Below are 27,739 nucleotides of genomic sequence, written 5' to 3' on the forward strand. Positions count from 1 at the left end.
CATACTCCACCCACTGATCATCCACACTCCACCCACTGATCATCTACACTCCACCCACTGATAATCCAAACCCCACCCACTGATCATCTATACTCCACCCACTGATCATCCAAACTCCACCCACTGATCATCCACACTCCACCCACTGATCATCCAAACTCCACCCACTGATCATCTACACTCCACCCACTGATCATCTACACTCCACCCACTGATCATCCAAACTCCACCCACTGATCATCCACACTCCACCCACTGATCATCTACACTCCACCCACTGATCATCCACACTCCACCCACTGATGATCCAAACTCCACCCACTGATCATCCACACTCAACCCACTGATCATCTACACTCCACCCACTGATCATCCAAACTCCACCCACTGATCATCTACACTCAACCCACTGATCATCTAAACTCCACCCACTGATCATCCAATCTCCACCCACTGATCATCTACACTCCATTCAATGATCGTCTAAACTCCACCCACTGATCATCTACACTCCACCCACTAATCATCAACAGTCCACCCACTGATCATCCACATTCCACCCACTGATCATTTCACACTCCACCCACTGATCATCCATACTCCACCCACTGATCACCCAAAATCCACCCACTGATCATGTACCTTCCACCCACTGATCATCCATACTCCACCCACTGATCACCCAAAATCCACCCACTGATCATGTACCTTCCACCCACTGATCATCCATACTCCACCCACTGATCATCAAAACTCCACCCAATAATCATCCACACTCCACCCACTGATCTTCCATACTCCACCCACTGATCATCCAAACTCCACCCACTGATAATCTACACTCCACCAAATGATCGTATAAACTCCACCCACTGATCATCTACACTCCACCCACTAATCATCCACAGTCCACCCACTGATCATCCAACCCCCACCCACTGATCATCCATACCCCACCCACTGATCATCTACACTCCACCCACTAATCATCCACATTCCACCCACTGATCATTTCACACTCCACCCACTGATCATTTACACTCCTCCCACTGATCATCCACACTCCACCCACTGATCATCAAAACTCCACCCAATAATCATCCACACTCCACCCACTGATCTTCCATACTCCACCCACTGATCATCTACACTCCACCCACTGATCATCCATACTCCACCCACTGATCATCCACACTCCACCCACTGATCATCTACACTCCACCCACTGATAATCCAAACCCCACCCACTGATCATCTATACTCCACCCACTGATCATCCAAACTCCACCCACTGATCATCTGCACTCCACCCACTGATCTTCCATACTCCACCCACTGATCATCTACACTCCACCCACTGATCATCCAAACTCCACCCACTGATCATCTGCACTCCACCCACTGATCTTCCAAACTCCACCCACTGATCATCTGCACTCCACCCACTGATCATCTGCACTCCACCCACTGATCATCCAAACTCCACCCACTGATCATCTGCACTCCACCCACTGATCTTCCAAACTCCACCCACTGATCATCTGCACTCCACCCACTGATCATCTACACTCCACCCACTGATCAGTCACACTCCACCCACTGATCATCCAAACCCCACCCACTGATCATCCATACTCCACCCACTGATCACCCAAAATCCACCCACTGATCATGTACCTTCCACCCACTGATCATCCATACTCCACCCACTGATCATCAAAACTCCACCCAATAATCATCCACACTCCACCCACTGATCTTCCATACTCCACCCACTGATCATCCAAACTCCACCCACTGATCATCTACACTCCACCCAATGATCGTCTAAACTCCACCCACTGATCATCTACACTCCACCCACTAATCATCCACAGTCCACCCACTGATCATCCAACCCCCACCCACTGATCATCCATACCCCACCCACTGATCATCTACACTCCACCCACTAATCATCCACATTCCACCCACTGATCATTTCACACTCCACCCACTGATCATCCAAACTCCACCCACTGATCATCTACACTCCTCCCACTGATCATCCACACTCCACCCACTGATCAGTCACACTCCACCCACTGATCATCAAAACTCCACCCAATAATCATCCACACTCCACCCACTGATCTTCCATACTCCACCCACTGATCATCTACACTCCACCCACTGATCATCCATATTCCATCCACTGATCATCCACACTCCACCCACTGATCATCTACACTCCACCCACTGATAATCCAAACCCCACCCACTGATCATCTATACTCCACCCACTGATCATCCAAACTCCACCCACTGATCATCTGCACTCCACCCACTGATCTTCCATACTCCACCCACTGATCATCTACACTCCACCCACTGATCATCCACACTCCACCCACTGATCATTAACACTCCACCCACTGATCTTCCAAACTCCACCCACTGATCATCTGCACTCCACCCACTGATCATCTGCACTCCACCCACTGATCTTCCATACTCCACCCACTGATCATCTACACTCCACCCACTGATCAGTCACAGTCCACCCACTGATCATCCAAACCCCACCCACTGATCATCCATACTCCACCCACTGATCATCCAAACTCCACCCACTGATCATCTACACTCCACCCACTGATCATCCATACTCCACCCACTGATCATCAAAACTCCACCCAATAATCATCCACACTCCATCCACTGATCATCCAAACTCCACCCACTGATCATCTACACTCCACCCACTGATCTTCCATACTCCACCCACTGATCATCTACACTCCACCCACTGATCATCCATACTCCACCCACTGATCATCCACACTCCACCCACTGATCATCTACACTCCACCCACTGATCATCCAAACCCCACCCACTGATCATCTATACTCCACCCACTGATCTTCCATACTCCACCCACTGATCATCTACACTCCACCCACTGATCATCCACACTCCACCCACTGATCATCCACACTCCACCCACTGATCATTAACACTCCACCCACTGATCATCTACACTCCACCCACTGATCATCCATACTCCACCCACTGATCATCCACACTCCACCCACTGATCATCTACACTCCACCCACTGATCATCCACACTCCACCCACTGATCTTCCATACTCCACCCACTGATCATCTACACTCCACCCACTGATCATCCAATCTCCACCCACTGATCATCTACACTCCACCCACTGATCATCCAAACTCCACCCACTAATCATCCACAGTCCACCCACTGAACATCCAACCCCCACCCACTGATCATCCATACCCCACCCACTGATCATCTACACTCCACCCACTAATCATCCACACTCCACCCACTGATCATCTACACTCCACCCACTGATTATCCAAACTCCACCCACTGATCATCCAAACCCCACCCACTGATCATCCATACTCCACCCACTGATCATCCAAACTCCACCCACTGATCATCCAAACTCCACCCACTGATCATCTACACTCCACCCACTGATCATCCATACTCCACCCACTGATCATCCAAACTCCACCCACTGATCATCTGCACTCCACCCACTGATCTTCCATACTCCACCCACTGATCATCTACACTCCACCCACTGATCATCCACACTCCACCCACTGATCATTAACACTCCACCCACTGATCTTCCAAACTCCACCCACTGATCATCCAAACTCCACCCACTGATCATCTGCACTCCACCCACTGATCTTCCATACTCCACCCACTGATCATCTACATCCCACCCACTGATCTTCCATACTCCACCCACTGATCATCTACACTCCACCCACTGATCATCCACACTCCACCCACTGATCATTAACACTTCACCCACTGATCTTCCAAACTCCACCCACTGATCATCCAAACTCCACCCACTGAGGTGGATCTTCAGGTTCTCTACAGTCATGATGAGGACCTGATTCTTGCTGAAATCTGGAGTTTCTTCTGTGATTTTTTTTGTAGCCGGGACCTCTAGCTGCTGGGGGGTGGAGTGGGGGGGTGGTGGAGAAAGAGAACTGAAAGGTCTGACCTCCTGATGTTGACGAGCACAGAACTGCATGCTGGGAAACTGATGAGAGCAGCAGAATAATGCATGACGCTGCTGTTTTCATGTGAAAAGTTCTCCTTTCATGAGCCAGGGGCCTCTGTGGGGGGGCGGGGCAGAACTTCTGTCACAGCTCGGCCCGTTTTCTGAGATTCTCCAGAACAAAAGAGACAAAATATCTCAACTTTACTGTCAGTCAAGTTCTCAGTCAGAGTCCACCTGAGTCTGTCTGTGGCGCCGATGCTCCCCTGCAGAACCTCCCACTCTATAAAAATAGGACACAGACGGTTCGGAAACCCAAATCCTCGCCAGGATTCTGCAGAACTTCTGTGTATGAACCTCCTGTCAGCAGTGAAGACGTGTGCAGCAGGAGGAAACAGAACTTCAGAGGGTTCATTGAAAGCACGTGGATAGGCTCCAGCATCCCTGTGACTCTGACCAGGAACCGGCAGGTTTGAAAACCAGCGGATGGTTCTAGGAAACCTGAGGAGAAGATTCTGATGCTGGAAGTGTTGCTCGTCCATCAGCGGGGAACGGTTCTGAGTGGACCGTCTGGTGTTCTCTGGTCTGTGAAGCCGCTCCTCCATCGTCTTCTGGACCTGAAGCCCACTGAAATCAATTCAATTCAATTCAATTCAATTTTATTTGTATAGCCCAAAATCACAACAACAGTCGTCTCGATGGGCTTCGAAGTAAAACATGAAATCAAAAGGATCACGAATACAAAGAGTTCAATAGAAAAATACTAAAATGAACTAACAAACTGACTAAGCTATACTGGCATCCCTGCCCTTAGACCCCCCTTCGCGGTAAGGAAAAACTCCCAAAAAAACCGGATTCCGGAAAAAACGAAGAAACCTCAGGGGTGCCCACATGAAGGAGGGATCCTCCCCCAGGACGGACAGGCGATTTACCAGAAATCTTAGAGAAGAATTAACTTATCTAAATCTACAACTACATATATAAAAGTCCAGCAGACGAGCTTCATCCAGCCGTGGTTATCGGGACAGTCAAAGGCGCGAGTCGAGCCGGAGACAGGAACCACAGCCAGGTGTAGGAGCAGGAGCAGAGACGAGGTACTCGGTCAGGTACAGAGCAGAGACGAGCCAGAGATGAGCCAGAGGCAGGATCCACAGCCAGGTGTAGGAGCAGGAGCAAAGGCGAGGTAAACGGTCAGGAACTGGAGCACGGATGAGCCAACTGGAGTCTGGAAGCACTCCCACTCCCCAGGAGGGGAGAGGAAAAGAGGGACAATACATGAATCGCACTGCACCAAACAGAGGCATGGAGAACTAAATGATAAATTATGATCAAGAATAGAGGAGAGGAAGGGTAGAAGTAAAAAAGGAAAGAGGACAGAACCCCAGTGCACCATAGTTACCCCAGCTTCAACTTCTAGCAGCCTTTTAAAAGAAATAGTTATTATTAAGTTTAATTTAAACAAACTAACATTAAGTTAAATAATCTCTGAATACTAACTAGTCTGACAATAAGCCTGTCCAAAGAGGAATGTTTTCAGTCTAGCTTTGAATGTAGAAACTGAGTCGGCCTCTCTTATATGAGCTGGGAGTTTATTCCATAAGACAGGGGCTTGGTGGCTAAACGCTCTACCTCCAACCGTACTTTTACCAATTCTAGGAACCACAAGCAGTCCTGCATTTTGCGAGCGAAGTGTTCTGATTGGTTGGTAAGGGACTATGAGGTCCTTAATATAGGACGGGGCCATTCCATGTAAGGCCTTATAGGTTAACAGGAGGATCTTGAACTTAATTCTAGAATCAACTGGGAGCCAATGGAGCGAAACTAACACAGGAGTGATGTGATCTCTTCTGCTGGTTCCAGCTAACAATCTAGCAGCTGCGTTCTGAACAAGCTGGAGACTTCTTAAGGAACTCTTAGGACACGCTGCTAACAAGGAGTTACAGTAATCCAGCCTCGACGTAACAAATGCATGGATGAGTTTTTCAGCATCACTCTTAGAAAGTATATTTCTGATCTTAGCAATATTCCGCAGGTGAAAAAAGGCAGTTCTACACGCCTGAGATATATGAGCCTTAAATGATAAATCCTGGTCAAGTAAAACCCCAAGGTTTCTAACTGTGGAATTGGGGGCTATACTTATACCATCCAGGGAGACTATCTGAGCAGACAGAGCATCTCTGAGGTTTTTAGGACCAAGTATAATGACCTCAGTTTTTTCTGGGTTCAAGAGGAGGTAATTAATTGTCATCCAGGTCTTGATGTCACTGATGCAGGCGTTCAGTTTCTCTATCTGGTCATTCTGGTCAGGCTTCATGGATAAATACAACTGCGTATCGTCGGCATAACAATGAAAATTAATGCTGTGTTTCCTGATTATGTTTCCTAGGGGTAACATATAAAGCGTAAACAGGATCGGTCCCAAGACTGAGCCCTGTGGGACTCCATAGTTGACTCGAGTGCACTGAGAGGAATGGCCATTTACATTAACGAACTGATACCTATCAGACAGATAGGATTTAAACCACTGGAGAGCAGATCCTCTGATCCCTATGTCCTGCTCTAATCTATGGAGTAAAATACCGTGGTCGATAGTGTCAAAGGCAGCACTGAGGTCCAACAGGACCAGAATAGAAAGTAGACCCTTTTCTGAGGCCAATAACAAGTCATTAGAGACTCTAACTAGTGCAGTTTCCGTACTGTGGTGAGGTCTAAACCCCGACTGAAAGTCTTCAAAGTGGCTGTTGTCCTGTAGGTGGCAGTAAAGCTGCTTAACTACAACTCTTTCTAGGATTTTAGAAATAAAGGGCAGGTTTGATATCGGTCTATAGTTGGCCAAGATGCTAGGATCCAAACTGGGCTTTTTCAGAAGAGGTTTAACAACTGCATATTTAAAAGACTGTGGCACGTAACCCGTTTCCAGAGAGGCATTTATCATTGTTAATATGGGATCATTAATTAGGGGAAAAGTTTCTTTAAAAAGTCTAGTGGGAATTGGGTCTAACAGACACGTTGAGGATTTGGAGGACGTAATAATTGATGTTATTTCCGCTTGATCCACAGCAGTGAAGCAGTCTAATGTTACAGAGGTTTCTATGGATGCCTCCATTTCTACCGCTTCAGCCTGTTCTGGGCTGATAGTAGGAATAACTTGATTTAACTTATGTCTAATATTTGAGATTTTACTATCGAAAAATGTAAGAAAATCATCAGAGCTGAGAGAAACAGGAACATGTGGTTCTACTGAGCTCTGACTGCGAGTTAATTTAGCTATAGTGCTAAAAAGAAATCTTGGATTGTTTCCATTCTCTGATATTAAGGTTGAATAGTACTGGCTTCTAGCTCTACGCAGAGCTTTTTTATAATTTAATAGGCTATGTTTCCAGATATCCAGAGACTGCTCTGAACCGGAGCGGCGCCATTCTCTTTCCAACTTACGGGTTTCTCGTTTAAGAGAACGAGTTTCAGCGTTAAACCACGGTGCTACTCGGTTTTGTCCGACGAACTTAGGTTTCAAGGGGGCAACAACATCGAGTGTACTCCTGAGGGCTTGTAAGGCATCATTAACAAAGTGGTCATTTATACTAGGACTGATACTATGGGAGCTGGTCTCAGAGTATTTTCTCAGAATATCACTAAGTACTGGCTGAACTGTGTGTTTAAACTCAGACACAGAACGGTCAGTTAAGATTCTTCTAAGCTGTTTCTTATTCACTGGGGCAGAAGGATGTTCCAGTGTAAGCTGGAAGGTAATCAGAAAGTGATCAGAAATGATGGGGTTAAGAGGAAGGACACTCAGCTGGCTGATCTCTATCCCATGGGTTAGAAGAAGGTCCAGGGTGTGCTTATGACAGTGAGTGGGTTCATTCACACTTTGGGTGAAACCAACATCATCTAATAAAGCTGCAAAAGCCTTTCCTAGGCAGTCACTGGGGTCATCAACATGAATATTAAAATCCCCTAATATTATAATTTGATCAGAATCTAAGACAATAGTCGATAGGAAGTCGGAAAACTCAGTTAAAAATTCTGAATATGGGCCGGGGGGGCGATAAATAATTATGAGTAAAACAGGTTTTCGAGTTTTCCTGTTTGGGTGACTTAAAGACAATATGATGCTTTCAAATGAATTATAAGCATTTTTAACTTTAGGGCTGAGAAGTAAGCTAGACTGTGATATTACTGCCAAACCACCTCCTTTCCCTGAAATCCTGGATTTCTGATAGTTAGCATAAGTGGGGGGGGTTGCTTCATTCAATCTAACATAGTCATCCTGATGGAGCCAAGTTTCTGTTAAGGCTAAAAGACTAAGATTGTTATCAGTAATTAACTCGTTGACTAAGAGGGACTTGGAGGAAATGGATCGAATGTTTAATAAACCGCATTTAATGACATCATAATTCTGCTTGTGAGAACTGCTGTCTGTCACTGTAAGGTTTCTATGACGCGCTCCTTTCATTTGTCTTTCAGCACATAAGCTAAAGCTAGGACCTGCTTGACTTTCCCTGCATGGGTTTTGCACCGGCACTAACCCTAAGGGAGGCTCAGAGGAGCGTTTTACACTGCTGCTCTGCGCCCGGGTCTCGTCTCTGGATTGTCAGGTTAACAGACTAAGGCTAGCAGAAATGTTTCTAGAAAGAAGAGCGGCACCGTCCCGGGTGGGATGGACGCCGTCTCTCCGCATGAGACCGGGCTTCCCCCAAAACGCGCTCCAGTTATCCACAAAACCAACGCCGTTTTCTGGGCACCATCTAGAAAGCCAGCGGTTAAATGATGAAAAGCGGCTGTACATTTCATCATTGACTAAGTTCGGCAGGGGACCAGAGAAAATTACAGTGTCGGACATCGTCTTAGCCAGTTTACACACCGAAGTTACGTTTAACTTAACCACCTCTGACTGTCTCCGTCGGGCATCATTACCGCCTGCGTGAATCACGACTCGACGGAACCTGGACTTACTCTGAGCTAACATCCTAAGGTTCCCCTCGATGTCACCAACTCTGGCCCCCGGATAACACCTGACAGTAGCCGCTGGGAGCTCCACGTTTCTAACTTCAGAAGAGCCTATAACCAGAGTTGAGTGTTCAGCGGGTGTGTCGCTGAGGGGGGAGAACCTATTACTAACGTGGAGTCTCGGTTGCTCTAAGTTTTTGCGTTTAGCACTATGTTTCCTCCCAACCGGTACAAACCCCTGACTGTCTCCCGGCTGTTGGGAGGGCGCTGGGGTGCTAGCTAAGTTAGCCCTGGTAGCGCGGCCCGCGCTACGAGTAACGACCTGGCTAGCCGGCTTAGCTTCCACTGTGCGGAGCCGCGCTTCTAACTGCTCCAGCCTGGCCTCCAAGTCTAACACAAGACTACACTTAACACACCTACCCCTATCTTCACTAAAGGAGGCAGGATCATCACTAAACATATGGCACATGGGGCAGGAGAGAGGAGGAGAGGCGGAAGGAGTGGTGGTGGCCATACTAGGTTCTAAGCTAAGGCTAGCGGTGTTTAAGTAAAGAGAAGTGGTTTATTTAGCAAAATGAGAAAAGTGAACAGCAAGTGGTTTAACAGTGGTGAATTCGCTAATAAAAGGTACTAGATGTGAATATTAACCCAGATAACCCTTAGAGTAAGCAATAGTAGTAAGGCTAATGCCAAACAAGAGGACAGCAGTCACACAGCTAGCACTGGGAATAGCTCACCCGGAAATGACGTCACAGGAAGTCCAGTTGATAGAATCCAATCAATGAAATCAGAAATGTTCCTGCAGAGAAACACGAGACGCTCCTGCAGCTGAAAGCAGTTACACAACTGGGAGTTGTGCAACTGCTCAGGGTGTCTGGTACAAACTTGTGTGACATCTGATCCTTTAATGAAACCATCTGGAGCAGAACCGTTCCTGAAAGAACCCAGCTGCAGCTGTAGAGCAGGAAGACGGGAAGAGGAGGATTTCGTGTTTCTTCATCACTCTCAGAAGGTTTTGGTCTGGTCTTCATCCCGAGCTGGGTCAGGTGATCACCTGGGTCTGACCCTGAGGAACCAGAACCAGACAAGGTTCTGTGCAAATAGGATGAAAAGATGATTTCACTGCGGTTGACGGCGCCCCCTGGAGGCGGACAGCAGGTCCATGTCACCGAGTTCAGGATTGACTCGGAGAAAGACCCCCTTCGCTGGGGGGGGGCTTTTGTCTTTCCACTTCCTGTCCCTGTTTACTGGTGAGCGCCTCCTGTGGAGGCTGAACGCCGCCCTGGGCTATGGAGATCAGATGAAGCATCACGGATCCGTGTTCATGGGATGTTCTGAAGGAACCCCTCCTTCAGCCGGACGCGCTGGTTTCTGGACCTTTATGGTTCTGGACCCACAAACACCAACAGATCTCCGTTTGTTCAGCTTCTCCCTGATGGACGGAGCTGCAGGCAGCAGCAGCCTGAAGACCAGATGTTCTCCTGCAGTTCCACCTTTCTGCCACCAGGGCACATGGCGTGGTTCTGTCCTCGTGTTGAAAAATGTGGAACATTTGAGGTTTTCTGTTGGGAGTTTGGGCCGAGGTGAACGTGAAACGACTTGATGTGAAGCAAGTCACTTCCTGTCTGCTGCAGGTCACTTCCTGCTGACAGTCCCTCCCCTTTTTAAGGTCATAGTTCAAATGCAGCGAGGACGGTTCTGACTCACTGGAACGATCTGGACCTCCTAAGACGTGAAGAATCCCAAAGTTCTCATTGGTTTTCAGCAGAGATTGAAACGTCAGAACCAGAATCCCGACAGGAACGGACCGGTTCTTTTGGAAACAACACTTGTGTTTCACAGCAGCTGTGAGAAGATCCGACGGTTTCTGACAGCTTCTTCCTAGTTTTCTGGTGTCAGCTGTGGTTCTGGTTCTGGTTCTGGTTAGAGTCAGTCAGCTGCAGTGGGTGACCCAAACGCCTGATGGGAGCAGAGATGTGTGTGTGTGTGTGTGTGCTGAAGCAGTTAATGAGTGCTGAGGTTAATCTTTGTGTTTTCATAATTTGAATGACGCACAACAGGAATGCAGCACACAATGACTACCCCCCCACCCCCACCCCCACCATACTGAGCTCCAACATCCGAAGGAGGATGGATTTCTAAGTACACTTTATCACCCAAACACAAAGACACACACAGACACACAGACACACACAGACACAGTTCTGTCAGCTTGTAACACAGACGTCTGGTTGAAAAACCTTCGTCTCAGTTTAGTTGTGAGGCTGACAGTCTGTGTTTGTTTCCTAAAAACACGGACAAAAAGCTTAATCTAATCCTAATTTTCTGACGTGTTTTGATGGGTTTTGTCTTTTCTTTACAGTGAAACATTCTTGTAGACGTTGTGTTACAGTGATGCTTGTGTTGCCGCAGCAGGAGCTGCTTAGGACTCACAACAACACAGATAATGATGTCGCTGTTAGAAGAAGAATCTCAGGAGAAACCGGACTCATGAGGAAGAAGACAGCAAACACAACAAATGTTTCTGACCCAGGTGTCATAAACCTGAATAAATGGAATTGTGTTTCATATCAGAGAAAAATACAGGAACCTTGAAAAAGATGGAAAAGTGTTTCCACAACAAACGGATCCGTGTGCGGTTTGTGGTTCCTGCAGACTCGGTGTTTGCAGCCCAAACACCTCCAGGTGGGTCAGATGTCTCTGATGACCAGATGTACACAAACGCACCGTTTCTCTACATCTTTAGAACACATCTTTGAGCTTAAGTTAAAAGGGACCATTTAAACTTTGTTACTAATAAAACAGAATCTTCCGGGAACTTTAAACTTTATCAAAATAAATCATCTGACTAAAGTTATTGAAAGACAAAAATGTTTCGATGCCACATAATCCACAGACGTTCACTTTGGTTTCTCATTTAAGAGTAAAAACAGCATTTGGGTCTAAATGTTTGAAACTTTAATCACTTATGTACTTTATTGATAAAACTTTATTTATACATGACGGTTTATAGTCATTGTTGGTGTAGATTTGTGTCCTTATCAAACTGAAACAAGAATATACTTTTATTAAACAGGGGGGGGTATAATAATAATACTTTTAGTGCATTTCTTCAACTTTTCTACTATTTACAGTTACCGTATACTATGTATACAACTATACTTCTACTACTACTACAACTAATACTACGACTACTAGTACCTAAAGGCTGCTTACAGTTCATTTGGACTCCGAACTCCAGAACTCGTCCTGCATGAGAATTACGGTCCTAACGGCTTGCCATACCCGCCCAGCCAGTTAAATGCCGCGGGGCGCGCGCGCTCGCCTCAGTCTGCGCGAGCTCTCAGTCTGACAGCTCCGTTCCGGGCTCCGGTGTTCGCCTCCGAGGACGACCTCTCCCTGGACCCAGACGCCGGACCGACCCGCGGATCCAGAACCATGGCTGCCAGCTGTGAGTACACATGCGGGTTTGTTCTGACCCGTCCAGTTCGGTTCTGCGTGACGCGCAGAAGAAGGACATTTACATCGTTTCCCTCGCATGTTCTGATCAACCCCAACCTGTTGAGTCCGGTTCTGGTCCGGAAGTTTCCGGAGTTTTGCTCACAGCTTCAGTCTGGTTCTGGTTCTGACTTTCTGGACTTCCTGACTGACTGCAGTTCAGTTCTTCCAGAACCGACTTGATGTTCCCTGCTGGTTCCTTTAGACCCAAACGTTCTGCAGGTCAAAGCTCAGAGGAAGGTTCTGGAGAGGATCCATGTGAAGTGAGGAGCAGGAGGTGCAGGACAGGACCCCCCCCCCCCCCCCCCCCAACAGCTGGTGCTGCTGGACCTTCAGAGGAGGAGAACATGTCTTCCCAGTGTCCCCCCCCACACACACACTTCGAGTCCCTTTGGTCTCCTCCGAGTCCTCCTGGTCTCCTCTGACCTTAGAACGACCTCCTCAGGAGGTGGTGCGTTCAGGGACTGCAGGACACGTTGATGAGTAACTGACCTTGGTGTGAATGTGAATGTGCAGACGTTCGTGTCAGATGAGCAGAACCTCCTCTTACCTGAGCGGTTGGAGGTTCTGCTCATCTTCATCGTTCCTTTCTGTTCCAGTATTTCATTAAGCGGAACGATGGTGCGTTCACTGACCTCCTCTGACTCTGCAGGTTCTTTCCGTCCAGTCTGTAAACAAACGGCTGAAGTCACATTCATCCGTCACTCTCTTTTCTTTCTTTGACGTTTCTTCACCGCAGTCCTTCCTGCCCTTCCTCCTCCTCCTCCTCTTCCTCCTCATTCAGTGGCTCTGCAGGCAGAAACTGAAACCCTGCTGGACCGCCGGGCCAATGAATGACGGCGCCAATCAACTTCCTGTCGGGACAAAACCGGCAGAGCTGCCTGGGCTCTGAGTGACAGATCTCAGAGGTTCTGCTGGGTCGGACGAGTGTGTGAGGGGGGGGTCCAGGACCCGAGGCGTCTGGGGGCCTGCTGGGTCCAGAGGAACCCTGAGGAGGACTGTCTGTTTGGACCCGAGTTCTTCAGGCTGGCTCCTCCCCCTTCTTGTCGGCTGGTTGTCCTGCGGGCCGTCTCCATGGAAACGAGTTCAGAATAGTGTTGAACTTTGGCCTACTGGCTGCAATAAACAATCCAGATGGCAGCAGACGCACCCTCAGAGGTCAAAGGTCACAGCGGCACACTGCAGAACTGACGGGAGAGGGCCGGTGCAGATGAAGCAGCCTTATTGGCCATTGATGGAAGCGCCTATGAGAACCACCTGGACCAAGACCGTCCTGCTCAGAACCAGAGGTGATCTTTCAGGAGAACCAGAAGGACTTTGTGGGATTTTGGCTTCTGGATCTCCGCCTTTAGTTTGGGGCCGTTTCCTCCATCAGTAGCTTCTCCTATCTCCACCGCTCTGTGTTAAAAAGTTCTGATCCGCGACTTGGCTTTGGCTTCAGGAGCCGTTTTGGCTGTAGGGGCCGTTCTTCAGGGGCCGTTGGAGATGTCAGTCCTGGGTTTGGTGGGATGGACCATCGGCGTCGGTCCTGGAATCCTCTTGGTATTGAGATGAACCCAGAATGCTTTGGGGCTGCAGGCGCGTCAGCAGTGCTGTGGAGTCGCATGTCTGACGCTGAACTCCGGTCACGCTGAGCAGAACCTGAAGGCCGTCTTTCATCTTCGCACATGTTTTGATTCGGTTCAGACCCGGAATGAAAAGCCGAGCCCGGCTCTGCCGTCACGGAGCGATGGAGGCGATTAAAGCGGGAAAAACAGCCTCAGTTCTTCCTGCAGTTGTTCCAACACGAGGGACGTCCATGGGGACGTTGGAATGCGAGTCCAGGTCCTGGTGTCGGGGTCCATGTGAGACGTCCTGCCTGTCCACAGAGACCGCCGTCTCCTCTGTGGTCCACACAAGCCCCGCCCACCTAGAGAATAAGAACTCGTACTTCCACCAGCTCTTTGTGGACTTCATGTTTGCAGACGACACGGCTGTGGTTGGACGACTCACCAACCAGGATGAGTCCGGCTACAGGCTCCTGACCTCCTACCGGTGTGTCATGGGTGGTGGTGGTGGTGGTGGGGGGGGGGCGTCAGAGGAAAGCTCTGCAATGGGTGACCAAAGCGGCGCAGACGACTGTGGGCTACAGACCAGCACCGAGATCCACGAGACCAGATGCAGGAAACGAGCCTCCGCATCCCGAAAGACCCCACTCACCCCTCACACCCTCTGAGGCGGGAGGCTGTGGAGCAGAAAGAGCAGGACCACCAGACCGAGGATCAGTCAGGCTGCTGGACTCCTGAACAGCAGCGCTATGTGATAGATTCTCTTCTGTGCAATAATCGTAGGAATTGTAACACATCAAAGTGATGTGTGTCTTACTTCCTGTCCTCATCGCACTGTAACTGCTGGACCGCAACCAAAGACACATATTTAGTTTATCCCTGTGGGTTAAGACAATAAAAGAATCCTGAAGCTGACTTTGGTTCAGTTATAATGTAAACAGACAGCAGAATCGCATGTTCTGTACGTGACTGTCAAAATACACAACCAGAGACACACAACCACACAACAAACAGGTTCAACAAGACCAGTGTGGAGATCCTCCATGCGGGCGCCAGTTTTCCAGCTGAGCAAGGCTTTGGCCCGGAGCGTTTGACAGCCTCTATACATCAACACGCCACTCTGAGTTTTCATGGAGTCCCTGTTCACCTCCACACGGAGAACGCACACACGGGACCAAATCTGAAACCAGAGCTTCTCTGATTCCCCACGTTTCACTGGACGAACCCTGGTGGGACAGGAAGGAGTCCCAGAACTCCTGCTGGATCACATGTCCTTCCTTTTTAGGGAACAGACAAACAATTGGTTGGTGGAGCGGCGTTGATAACAGATGCTTTTATTGTCTCTTCAATCCCATCAGCCACCTCTCTGTGCCGCTGGTTGAAGCTCCTCCATGGTGGTGGAGTTGAGGTTGTAAAGCACACCTCAAGGTCTGAGGTCACTACGAGGCCAGGAAATACTGTTCTGCCCGTTTTTATCTGCTGTATTTTCCGCACTAGAAGGCCTCAAAAGCCTTAAGGAATTCCGGTTGTGTTTACTGATGACGAAGCGATTTGGAGAAATTTCAGTCCGTTTTCCTTTTTGAGCTGGAAACTAGGTTGGCCGTTTTATTATAAACACGCTAATGTGGCTAACGCAGCTAACGCGGAGTGGTTCAGACTGCGTTTTTCTACGTCAATGCCAGTACCAGTATTACTGTATACCTCAATGCCAGTATCGGTAGTACTGTATACCTCAATACCAGTAATGGTTGTACTGTACACCTCAATGCCGGTACTTTTGGTATCCATCCCCGGTAAAGACAGTAAACGTTTAAGATTTGTTGTTCTTTAAAACAAGTTTTTTTTAACAAGTTTCTAACGATGTCAAACGTTAAGCCGTCCCCCCGGTCAGCGGCTTCCGGAAAAACATGGGAGTTCTTTGGGAACTGAACCAATCAGCTGCAAGGAGCTTCCTCTGCAGGACGGCTGGACGCTCCCCTGGAGACGGTTTAGGGGATCAGTCCCCCGACAAGAGGAGTAGAGCCGCTGCTCTTCCACATTGACAGGAGCTAGTTGAGGTGACTCGGGTAGCCCTCCCCCAGTGGGCGTGGATGGAACTTGACCAAAGTGGGGAGGTGGGGCAGGCCAGAAACCTCACAGTAGCGGGGGGTGGTGGTGAGGGGGGCGAGTTCCGAAATGGTTCCTGCTGCCTAAAAACTCCAGACTAGAATGACGCTCATGATGGATGCTGAAACAGCAGTTCTGGGTAAAATCCTACAAACAGATGAGGGGGGAGTTGGATAAGAAGCCCCACCCTTCTTTACGCAGGTGGTGCATTCATCTGGAGGGCCGTGAACGCGGCGTGACGAGAAGAACCAGAGGATTCCAGAAACCTGCAGATCTGAGTCAGGAAGTCATCGATCAGCTTCATCGTTTCATCATGAAGACGCTGATGTTCTTCCCACAGACCAGCACTGATGGGAGTCTTACCTTAAAAAGTCATTAGTTACAGTTACTAGTTACATCGCCCAAAAAGTAACCGAATAGATACTGCACCTTAACATTAATCAGTTATTTTGCTGAGTAACTAGTTATGAATTTGTGTAAAATGTGGCAGTAAATGTAGTATTTTTCCTAAATTTCTTTCAAACTGCAAACTACTGCAGTAACTTAATGACGTGTAGTGATCTGGTGTCGCTCTACCAATGACATGTTGTTTGATTGAGAGAGAGAGAGAGCAGATATTTAAGTATTTGCCAGAATTATTACACAAAACTCAGAAACGTAAAAACATCAAGAAGAAGAAAAACCAACAAAACATCTGCTGCTTCACTCTTCTACCAAGCTGAACGTTAACATTCAGACAGACACGAACAATAGAAAGAACGCCTTTACGTGTGGACAAACACAAACGTCAGCCGTGTTTCGAGTATCATGTTTGTTTTTGTCACCTCTGATGGTGGAAAGACTCTGACTCGGCAGTGACCAGCGGGAGCCTGCGCTCCTCAACCTTCACTTATGTTCAGCTCTGCCACTTTCTCCAGTTGGTGTCGTTCTCGTGGTGCAGCGTCCCCCCTTTGTTTGGGGTTGGGCCTGAGCAGCCTCAGACGGACGTCGGTCATGTAAAGAACCGTTGATGTGTCCTGCCTTAACATGCTACCGTTACCGGCAGATTCACCGTCACAGACACTTCACGGAGAAAGCGCCATTGTGGACCCGCCCACTTGACCAATCATGACTAATCCCAGCCCCCCGGCGTCTCACAGAAGACTGAACAATCGGGGTGGGTGGGGGGGGAATAGTAGCACTTGAGGCTAACTGAACTACATGAATAACCTGTGAAGTAACTATTTATACTAGGTAACTATAACAGCGTTGTAGCGCGAATCCCAGTAATTGGATTACTCTGGTACTCATAACGCCATTGATAACGCAGCTGTACTGCATTATTCCCAACACTGCAGATGAACACAAACGCACACACACAGTGAAGGTCGAGGCTGAGGTGTGCCCTCGTCTGATTGGGTATCTGCTGCTCTTCCTGGTTTCCTGTTTGTGTTCTGTGTAGATAAAAAGGTCAGGACGGGGTCACCCTGTGAGGCGTTTAAGTGTTGTTTTGAAAATCAACACGTCGACCTAAAAATGAGCAAAGACCAAAGAAAATATGTCGTCTAGATGTTTTCATTTTACAAAGAGATTTGACTCACGGATGTTGAAAACCTCAGACATGTCACTGACTCACCAGACGGACGGTAAACACGGAACGTTGAGAAATGTATCAAAACCGTTGATCTGTAAAACAGAGCTGCACTGAAAGTAGAGTCGACCAAACTTTAGAAAGTCGTTTTGTTCCGTGTTCCAACCAAACAATGAAGTAGCAGTAGACATTTGCCTCGCCTTGCTAGTGCTGATCTAATGTAGCATGCTAAAGCTAGCTAATGCTAATTGTATCGCTGAGAAATGACTGATGAAAATGTTCTTCCTGCAGGAATAGTTTATGTTGCTAAGCTGCTACAGTCCTGATCTAATCCACATTGGTTCCTGATTGTTACCCAAAATGCTGCTCAGTCAAGGATCTGAAGCCTTAAAAAGTCTGGATCTCCACCACGTCTTCACGTTTAGGTTGTAGACAGCGTTTCTATTTCTTCCTAATGCTCTCCACTCACGACGAAGTGCAGACGGACAGTTTTCTATTGGGAAAGATTGCTAGAAGTTTGAAACTAAAACTCTTCATCATGGCCTGGTTGTTCTCCATCATGGAGGAGTCTTCAATCCCTGACGTTCTCCTGTGGTGGAGGGTTGAGACGTTCTCCTGTGGTGGAAGGTTGAGACGTTCTCCTGTGGTGGAGGGTTGAGACGTTCTCCTGTGGTGGAAGGTTGAGACGTTCTCCTGTGGTGGAGGGTTGAGACGTTCTCCTGTGGAAGAGGTTTGAGACGTTCTCCTGTGGTGGAAGGGTTGAGACGTTCTCTCGTGGTAGAGGGTTGAGACGTTCTCCTGTGGTGGAGGGTTGAGACGTTCTCCTGTGGTGGAGGGTTGAGACGTTCTCCTGTGGTGGAGGGTTGAGACGTTCTCTCGTGGTAGAGGGTTGAGACGTTCTCCTGTGGTGGAGGGTTGAGACGTTCTCCTGTGGTGGAGGGTTGAGACGTTCTCCTGTGGTGGAGGGTTGAGACGTTCTCCTGTGGTGGAGGGTTGAGACGTTCTCCTGTGGTGGAAGGTTGAGACGTTCTCCTGTGGTGGAGGGTTGAGACGTTCTCCTGTGGTGGAAGGTTGAGACGTTCTCCTGTGGTGGAGGGTTGAGACGTTCTCCTGTTGTGGAGGGTTGAGACGTTCTCCTGTGGTGGAGGGTTGAGACGTTCTCCTGTGGTGGAGGGTTGAGACGTTCTCCTGTGGTGGAGGGTTGAGACGTTCTCCTGTGGTGGAGGGTTGAGACGTTCTCCTGTGGTGGAGGGTTGAGACGTTCTCCTGTGGTGGAGGGTTGAGACGTTCTCCTGTGGTGGAGGGTTGAGACGTTCTCCTGTGGTGGAGGGTTGAGACGTTCTCCTGTGGTGGAGGGTTGAGACGTTCTCCTGTGGTGGAGGGTTGAGACGTTCTCCTGTGGTGGAGGGTTGAGACGTTCTCCTGTGGTAGAGGTTTGAGACGTTCTCCTGTGGTAGAGGTTTGAGACGTTATACTGTGGTAGAGGGTTGAGACGTTCTCTCGTGGTAGAGGGTTGAGACGTTCTCCTGTGGTGGAGGGTTGAGACGTTCTCCTGTGGTAGAGGGTTGAGACGTTCTCCTGTGGTAGAGGGTTGAGACGTTCTCCTGTGGTAGAGGGCTGAGACGTTCTCCTGTGGTGGAGGGCTGAGACGTTCTCCTGTGGTGGAGGGTTGAGACGTTCTCTCGTGGTAGAGGGTTGAGACGTTCTCCTGTGGTGGAGGGTTGAGACGTTCTCCTGTGGTAGAGGGTTGAGACGTTCTCCTGTGGTAGAGGGTTGAGACGTTCTCCTGTGGTAGAGGGTTGAGACGTTCTCCTGTGGTAGAGGGCTGAGACGTTCTCCTGTGGTAGAGGGCTGAGACGTTCTCCTGTGGTGGAGGGTTGAGACGTTCTCCTGTGGTGGAGGGTTGAGACGTTCTCCTGTGGTGGAGGGTTGAGACGTTCTCCTGTGGTGGAGGGTTGAGACGTTCTCCTGTGGTGGAGGGTTGAGACGTTCTCCTGTGGTGGAGGGTTGAGACGTTCTCCTGTGGTGGAGGGTTGAGACGTTCTCCTGTGGTGGAGGGTTGAGACGTTCTCCTGTGGTGGAGGGTTGAGACGTTCTCCTGTGGTGGAGGGTTGAGACGTTCTCCTGTGGTGGAGGGCTGAGACGTTCTCCTGTGGTGGAGGGCTGAGACGTTCTCTCGTGGTGGAGGGCTGAGACGTTCTCTCGTGGTGGAGGGCTGAGACGTTCTCTCGTGGTGGAGGGCTGAGACGTTCTCTCGTGGTGGAGGGTTGAGACGTTCTCCTGTGGTAGAGGGCTGAGACGTTCTCCTGTGGTAGAGGGCTGAGACGTTCTCCTGTGGTAGAGGGCTGAGACGTTCTCCTGTGGTAGAGGGCTGAGACGTTCTCCTGTGGTAGAGGGCTGAGACGTTCTCCTGTGGTAGAGGGTTGAGACGTTCTCTCGTGGTAGAGGGTGGAGACGTTCTCTCGTGGTAGAGGGTGGAGACGTTCTCTCGTGGTAGAGGGTTGAGACGTTGTCTCGTGGTAGAGGGTCGAGACGTTGTCTCGTGGTAGAGGGTCGAGACGTTGTCTCGTGGTAGAGGGTCGAGACGTTCTCTCGTGGTGGAGGGTTGAGACGTTCTCCTGTGGTAGAGGGTCGAGACGTTCTCTCGTGGTAGAGGGTGGAGACGTTCTCTCGTGGTAGAGGGTGGAGACGTTCTCTCGTGGTGGAGGGTTGAGACGTTCTCTCGTGGTGGAGGGTTGAGACGTTCTCTCGTGGTGGAGGGTTGAGACGTTCTCCTGTGGTAGAGGGTCGAGACGTTCTCTCGTGGTAGAGGGTGGAGACGTTCTCTCGTGGTAGAGGGTGGAGACGTTCTCTCGTGGTAGAGGGTTGAGACGTTGTCTCGTGGTAGAGGGTCGAGACGTTGTCTCGTGGTAGAGGGTCGAGACGTTCTCTCGTGGTAGAGGGTCGAGACGTTCTCTCGTGGTGGAGGGTGGAGACGTTCTCCTGTGGTGGAGGGTTGAGACGTTCTCCTGTGGTGGAGGGTCGAGACGTTCTCCTGTGGTAGAGGGCTGAGACGTTCTCCTGTGGTAGAGGGCTGAGACGTTCTCCTGTGGTAGAGGGCTGAGACGTTCTCCTGTGGTAGAGGGCTGAGACGTTCTCCTGTGGTAGAGGGCTGAGACGTTCTCCTGTGGTAGAGGGCTGAGACGTTCTCCTGTGGTAGAGGGCTGAGACGTTCTCCTGTGGTAGAGGGCTGAGACGTTCTCCTGTGGTAGAGGGCTGAGACGTTCTCCTGTGGTGGATGGTCGAGACGTTCTCCTGTGGTGGAGGGTCGAGACGTTCTCCTGTGGTAGAGGGTCGAGACGTTCTCCTGTGGTAGAGGCCTGAGACGTTCTCCTGTGGTAGAGGGCTGAGGGGTTCTCCCGTGGTAGAGGCCTGAGACGTTCTCCCGTGGTGGAGGGCTGAGATGTTCTCCTCGTGGTGGAGGGCTGAGATGTTCACCTGTGGTAGAGCGCTACATTTGCAGGCATACTTAATTGAATCAATGTTTCATTATTTTATATGAATGCTTGTAACCTTGTGACGTATTTTTCACAGGAATTTAGTTGAATATTCCTGTTCAAATAAAGAAATGGCGTTCACACCAAAGAAAGGTATTTCTTACAACAGACATGTTAGACTAAATGTTGGATTGATGTTGGTCTCTTCCGTTTTTTGTCTATATGCATCAGTCAAAATCAGATTTTGTAGAAGGAGTCCCGTTTGGGGAATAGTTTGGGATGTTTAACTTTATGTTGGTACTATCCATTTCTGTCATATTTCAAATGAACAGTTCTCCGTCTTCGGTTTAGTCGTTTGATAGATTCCATGTTTGTGTTTCTTCCTGCCACATCCTGATCTGTCACACGAAGAGCAGACGTCTGTCAGAGGTCAGAGGTCGTAGCGTTCGGTTTGCTGGACGCCTCATGCAGACGTTTGTGACAGCAGAGACTTGGGGCGTGTCCCACTCTGAGGAGCGTGGCATGACGCCTCGCCGTCTCTCCTCATCTGTGTGGCCCCTGGCCACGCCCAGCATGGAGCAGCATGGGACCCGTGGGCCCTGGCCCCCTTGGCCCCCCCGTCCCTCACACTATCACTGTCCTTTCCGCTCCATTGTTTGTGTCCAGAAGCTTCCGCGATGCCCTGCGACCCTCTTCAAGAAAACAGCGCCGCCGGGGCTGCTGGGTATTTTTAAAGGCAGCTCCTGTGAATCACTTCCCCCTTCGCCCGGCGGCCGCGTGCGTCTTCCTCTGCAGTCGTGCACGCGTCTATTTCGGGCTACACGGCGTGTCCCGACTGGGGAGGCTGGAAACACGAACAACATCCGCCCCCGCTTCCCCACTTCAGAGGGGTTCACCGACACTCGCACACTTCACACGCCGCACACTTTCATGCGGCGCGGCCTCCCCAGGAAGCCAAAGAAAACAACGAAAGTTAGCAGAAAAACGAGAAGAAGAAGAACAAAACTCAGAGCCACAAGATTGAAAAACTTGTCTGTCTACAACTCTGACGACGTTCTGCCCTAAAGCGGAGAAAAAACACAAAACAAGGTCACAAAACCGGCTTTCAGTAGATCCTGAAAATACAATCAGTCCATGTGATGAAGACGGGACGTTTCTTCATTGAAGAAGATCAGGAAAAGCTTCATTTGAAGGCAGTTTTTCAGGTTTTATTCATCTGGTTCTGGTCTGATCCTGGTCTGGTTTTAGTCTGATCCTGGTCTGGTTCTGGTCTGATCCTGGTCTAGCTTTAGTCTGGTTCTGGTCTGATCCTGGTCTGATCCTTGTCTGATTCTGGTCTGATCCTGGTCTGATCCTGGTCTGATTCTGGTCTGATCCTGGTCTAGCTTTAGTCTGATTCTGGTCTGGTACTGGTCTGGTTCTGGTCTGATCCTGGTCTAGCTTTAGTCTGATTCTGGTCTGATTCATGTCTGGTTCTGGTCTGATTCATGTCTGATTCTGGTCTGATCCTAGTCTGGTTCTGGTCTGATCCTGGTCTAGCTTTAGTCTGATTCTGGTCTGGTTCTCGTCTGGTTCTGGTCTGATCCTGGTCTAGCTTTAGTCTGATTCTGGTCTGATTCATGTCTGGTTCTGGTCTGATTCATGTCTGGTTCTGGTCTGATCCTAGTCTGGCTCTGGTCTGATCCTGGTCTAGCTTTAGTCTGGTTCTGGTCTGATGCTGGTCTGATCCTGGTCTGGTCTGGTCTGGACGGGTCAAACGGCGCCCCCTAACTGCTTCAGCAGGAGGATGTGTAGGAAAGTTGCGGTCGTTTCGACTCCGAACGGTTTCTGTACATTTCAGGTTTCTTTTCTGTTTCTGAGAAAAGCTGCATCGTGGCTGGATTTCTGCGTGATTTGAATTGAAAACATTTCTTATTTTTATTTATTTTTTTATTTAACCTTTATTTAACCAGGAAATAGAATCGAAAAGTTTTTATTTTTCAGTCTCAGTTGAACTTGAGTTCTCTCTCCTGGAGAAAGGTGACACTCCAGCAGGCCACGCCTCCAAACGGTTAATGTTTAACGTTAACCCGGGCGTCAGCGTTGAGCTGTCAGGCAGTTCGGTTTTATTTGATGTTTTTCAGAGATCGGAACAAACGCGTAGCCGTGATGAGGTGGAGGTCCGGTTGGTGGGGCCGGCGGGCGGGTGTGTTCTGGCGTTCACGTCAGCGGGGATCCACTTTATGGGTTTAGGAGAGTTTTATCAGTGTTTGCCGGTTGAAAGGCTTATGGCGGCTTGCCTTAAAGCACACATAATCATTACAGCCTTTCACTGAATCATTGCTGCGCCCCGATCTGCATCGGACAACATCTGTTAATGTTTGAAGACTTTATGGCTTGTTGCTGATTCCGGCGGTGGGAACATGTGACCCGGATGATTAAGAACCAGCTACTTCCTTCAGTCTTTGATTCTGGCTTTGGAGAGTTCTTGTAAGGTTTTCTTCAGGTCAATGACCTCTAAACCTTTCACTTTTATTGAACCACTGCACGGTGGCACAGTGGTTAGCGCTCTTGTCTCACAGCAAGAAGGCCCCTGGTTCAAGTCCCGGCCGGGGGACATGAAAAACAGAACATCATTGGGGGACCTTTCTGTGTGGAGTTTGCATGTTTTCCCCGTGGATGCGTGGGTTTTCTCCGGGGTCTCCGGCTTCCTCCCACCGTCCAAAAACATGCTTCATAGGTTAATTGGTTAATCTGTGTGAGTGTGAGAGTGAATTGGTGTGTGATTGTGGACATTCTACCCTGTGACAGCCTGACAACCTTTCCAGGGCGTCCCCTGCCTTCGCCCACAAGTGGCCGGGATAGGCTCCAGCATCCATTCTGGGATAGGCTCCAGCATCCATTCTGGGATAGGCTCCAGCATCCATTTTGGGATAGGCACCAGCATCCATCCTTGGATAGGCTCCAGCATCCATCCTTGGATAGGCTCCAGCAGCTGTAGCAGAGAGATGGATGATGTATGACACAGGGCTGGATCGGATGAATGATTAATCTTTATGTTCTGGGCGTGTTTCACGGTTTCCCAAAGGCGTGACGCACTGAAGGCCTCCTTTATGGCTCTACACCAGAACATTTGACCTCTGCCCTCTCGTCTTTGTCGACTTTCTGCTGTTGAGAAGCACGTGTGAGTTGGTTTAGGGGGTGAAGATGTTGAATATGGTCCTTAAGACTGGACACTCATTGCAGAAGGACCTCTGGTGTTAAATGGACCGATGTTTCTGTCAGCAGGTGTTGGGTCAGTTGCCATGGCAACCCTTGACCTCTGCTGTGACCCCGGCCTTTGCAGTTCTGTCAGTAGATGTAATTGTTATCCCTTCAGGTCTGCAAAGTCCTGTTGGCATTTAACTTAAAGGAATGGTGTCAAAGCACAGAAGCTCCGCCTACTGTTGGGCCCTAAGCTAGTGGGAGTGTCTGAGGAACTGAAGCTTCTTCACACAAACTTTACTGAGTTCATGGTTTCCATGAACCAGATGGGGCTCAGGTTCTAGCAGACATTAACACGGGTCTGTTTCCGGTCTGTCCAGCAGTTCCATCAAGCTTCTCGCTGCGTTGAACCAGTTTCCAAAACTCCTCAGGGACTTGAGTTTGTGTCTGAATTCCTCCACTACTCTCTGCTGACTGCTCTCTTTGGAGGCGTCTGACTCTACAATTCTGCATCATCAATGCTCATCAGATTGGGGAATATAGACCATAATGCATTGCGTTTGAGAATGTATGTGAATAATTTTTTATAAATCATCCAAAGTTTCATCATCAGAACTCAGTGGCTTCATGAATAGCCTTTGGCGTGGAATGACATCATAGTTGTTGTTTGTAAACAGATGAATAAATGGGAGGAAGTTGTGAGCATGTGCAGTAGCATCCAGAGGCCTGTGTCGTCTCTTAGGGGTCAGTAGTGAGGGAACTCAGTAGTCATAATTTTGCGGGAGACAGATGTGAAACCACGAATGGTTCTTTCTGTTCTCACAGAGCAGGGGCGGGCACTGCCACGAGGCTCCGCCCACCCCAAAGCAGCCCGTGTCACAGTCGGCTCGGTCAGACTTTGTAATTCTAAATCCGGTTGAGATGTTTTTGCTCATTTTTCTCTTTCACAGTGTTATTCTTTAGAAACAATATGCTAATTAGGTGATGATGTCATAAAGTGCCGTCTAACGCAGCCAATCGCTGCTTGTTCCACACAAACAAAATAGCAGTCGTTTCCTGAAGCGCTCCATCATTCTGATTCATTTCTTCTTCTTTTCACAGATTTATCCCTCCCTGCCCCCCCCTCCCTGACCCCATCATGCCTATTCTTAAGAACATCCCTCTGCGCCTGAAAGGCGGCGGTCCAACTCTAGACAACGCCTTGATCATCCGCAGGATGAGCCTGAACATAACCCCCCGCCATAACCCCTTTGAAGACGACGACGACGACAGCTTCCACGGTGGCCACGGCGACCACTGGTCCCCCGCCAGCTCCCTCCTGGACGGCGACGCGCCGAGAGACAGGAACCCGTTTGAGGATGAGGAGGATGAGAACGAGGCGAACGAGGGTAAAAAAGGAAGTGCAGGAGGAAACGGATCGGCGAAGGGGTCTTTCAAGTTCATGTCGCCGCTGAAGAGCCTCAGCAAGCTGGGGAAGAACCTGAGGGTGTCGGGGCGGAGCAAAGGAAGTGACACGGTGTCCCCCCAGGGGTCGCTGCAGGGAACACCTTCTCCTTCAGCGAAGAAGAAGAGGGGCCGGAGGAGCTCCGAAGGAAGTCTGCTCAGGTAGGACCAACCGTCAAAAAAGCATCTGAAGGCCGTTTTCTGGAACCCAGAGATTTATAGAACAGCCTTGAACGACGGGGAACTCCTGAGACCTTAAAGACCTCTAAGGTCAGGAAAGCTCAGAGAGAGCTTCTATCTGAGCTTTCCTGACCTTATTGAGGTAAGGTCTTAGAGCGGGAAATGCAGGAAACCCGGTTTTCTGTTGACTAAATTCCTAATCCTTTGCAGTTGGTTCAGGTTGCTTGAAACTCTGTCGGCACCGTTTGGACTCCGGTCTGCTCTCTCTAAGGTTTGCTGGGAAATACCGCGACGGCCTCGGATCCCGTAAGGAGTCGTTCACCAACGGCGAGCCCAACTGCTCAGAGAGCGAGTGCGACTCCACCAGCCGCCGCGTGTCTTTCATGAAGATGGTGGGTTTGGGGAAGATCAAGAGGGAGTCTGGGGCCGATCGCTCGTCCCAGAGCCCAGAGGAGCAGCCGGCGCCGGAAGAGGAGGAGGAGGTGGAGGAGGTCGTCAAACCCAGAGAGCCGCTGTCGGGTAAGACGGCGGCGTACAGCCGGACAAACTTCTAGTGAAACGAGAAGACACCCCGGTGTGAATGCAGCCTGGGCGGTCCTCTGATGATTCAGCAGGGTCATGGAAGGTCAAAAGGTCATCAAGGCCCTTCTTTATAAGAAGCTCAGGGTTCTCCTGAAGAAACAGCCTGCGGTCGTGTGACGGATGGGTTCGGATTGGCCGGACTTGAAGCCGTTTTTTTCAGCTTTGTGGTGGAGGTCGTCTCTGTTCGATGGGGAAATGTCGGCGTGTTTTCTTCTAAAATAATTTATTCTGTGAGGTCTCAACAGTCCGGATGGTCTGAGTCAAACCCTGAGGGTCTCACTGGTTCCCTCCTCCTTTTGCCCCGCTGTCCTGCCCCCCTCCTCATTGCATGGAATGATGCAGACCTTCTGTCACTGAGATCATCTCCTCTATTTTTGCATTCGTTATGAAGACAGAATAATTGATGACACGCCTCATCCAGTCTATGCTGCGTTCACACCGGCCTCGGAAACGTGCCGCGTTCAAGCTAACCGCACGTCCGTCTTTCGGCCTAAAACACACGACTAGTGGTTGAGTTTTAGGTGAAACCAGTTGACCTTTGAGCAATCAGGGACAGATTTTGTAGTGACTGCGGCTGAACGATGTGAGGAAAACTCACGATATTAGTGATCAATGTTGTGATGACAATATAACTTGCGATAAATGAACAAATAGCAAAATCAACAAAAACATTTCCATTTCACTGCAAAAGTTTGATTTAAATCTTCTTCTTCCACTTTCGGCTTCTCCCATCAGGGGTCGCCACAGCGAACAAGTCGCATGGTAAATTTGGCAATGTTTTACGCCGGATGCCCTTCCTGACACAACCTTCTCTAACCGGGCTTGGAACCGGCAGAGGTAGAGAAGGGAACAGGGAGCAGCCTGGAGTCGAACCCGGGTTTCACGGACAGAAGGCGCCGCAAACCAGCACGAGCTAAACTGGCTCAAAAGTTTGATTTAAATAAGAGTCAAAATACCTTCAATTATTCTCCAAAAGACCCTCGTCTAATTAGGAGGTCAACATCTAACGTGAGGGCTTCATCTGATTGGTGCATAAAGGGATTTATTCAATTCATTAAATGGTTCAAGTTGCCATAAGATTCTTTTAAGCACATTTAAGGTTTATTGCGATTTCCGCTGACTTTTGCGATATTGCACAGCTTGAAATCGCGATAACGATACATT

General features: G+C 49.3%; 1 protein-coding gene across 1 annotated transcript in view; it reads left to right on the forward strand.

Moving 5' to 3' along the window:
* The first annotated feature begins 12,309 nt into the window (after positions 1 to 12,309).
* The window catches only part of exoc3l2b (exocyst complex component 3-like 2b), a 31,564-nt gene continuing 16,134 nt past the window's right edge, over positions 12,310 to 27,739 (forward strand). Inside the window, exons 1-3 of the mRNA XM_011492692.2 lie at positions 12,310 to 12,441; positions 25,472 to 25,975; positions 26,265 to 26,512. Coding sequence (XP_011490994.1) covers positions 25,509 to 25,975; positions 26,265 to 26,512 — 715 coding nt within the window. The 5' untranslated portion in view covers positions 12,310 to 12,441; positions 25,472 to 25,508. The remainder of the gene's footprint in view (positions 12,442 to 25,471; positions 25,976 to 26,264; positions 26,513 to 27,739) is intronic.

The sequence above is a fragment of the Oryzias latipes genome, chromosome 13, assembly GCF_053564925.1.
Source record: "Oryzias latipes strain Hd-rR chromosome 13, Olatipes_Hd-rR_3.1".
NCBI lineage: Eukaryota > Metazoa > Chordata > Actinopteri > Beloniformes > Adrianichthyidae > Oryzias > Oryzias latipes.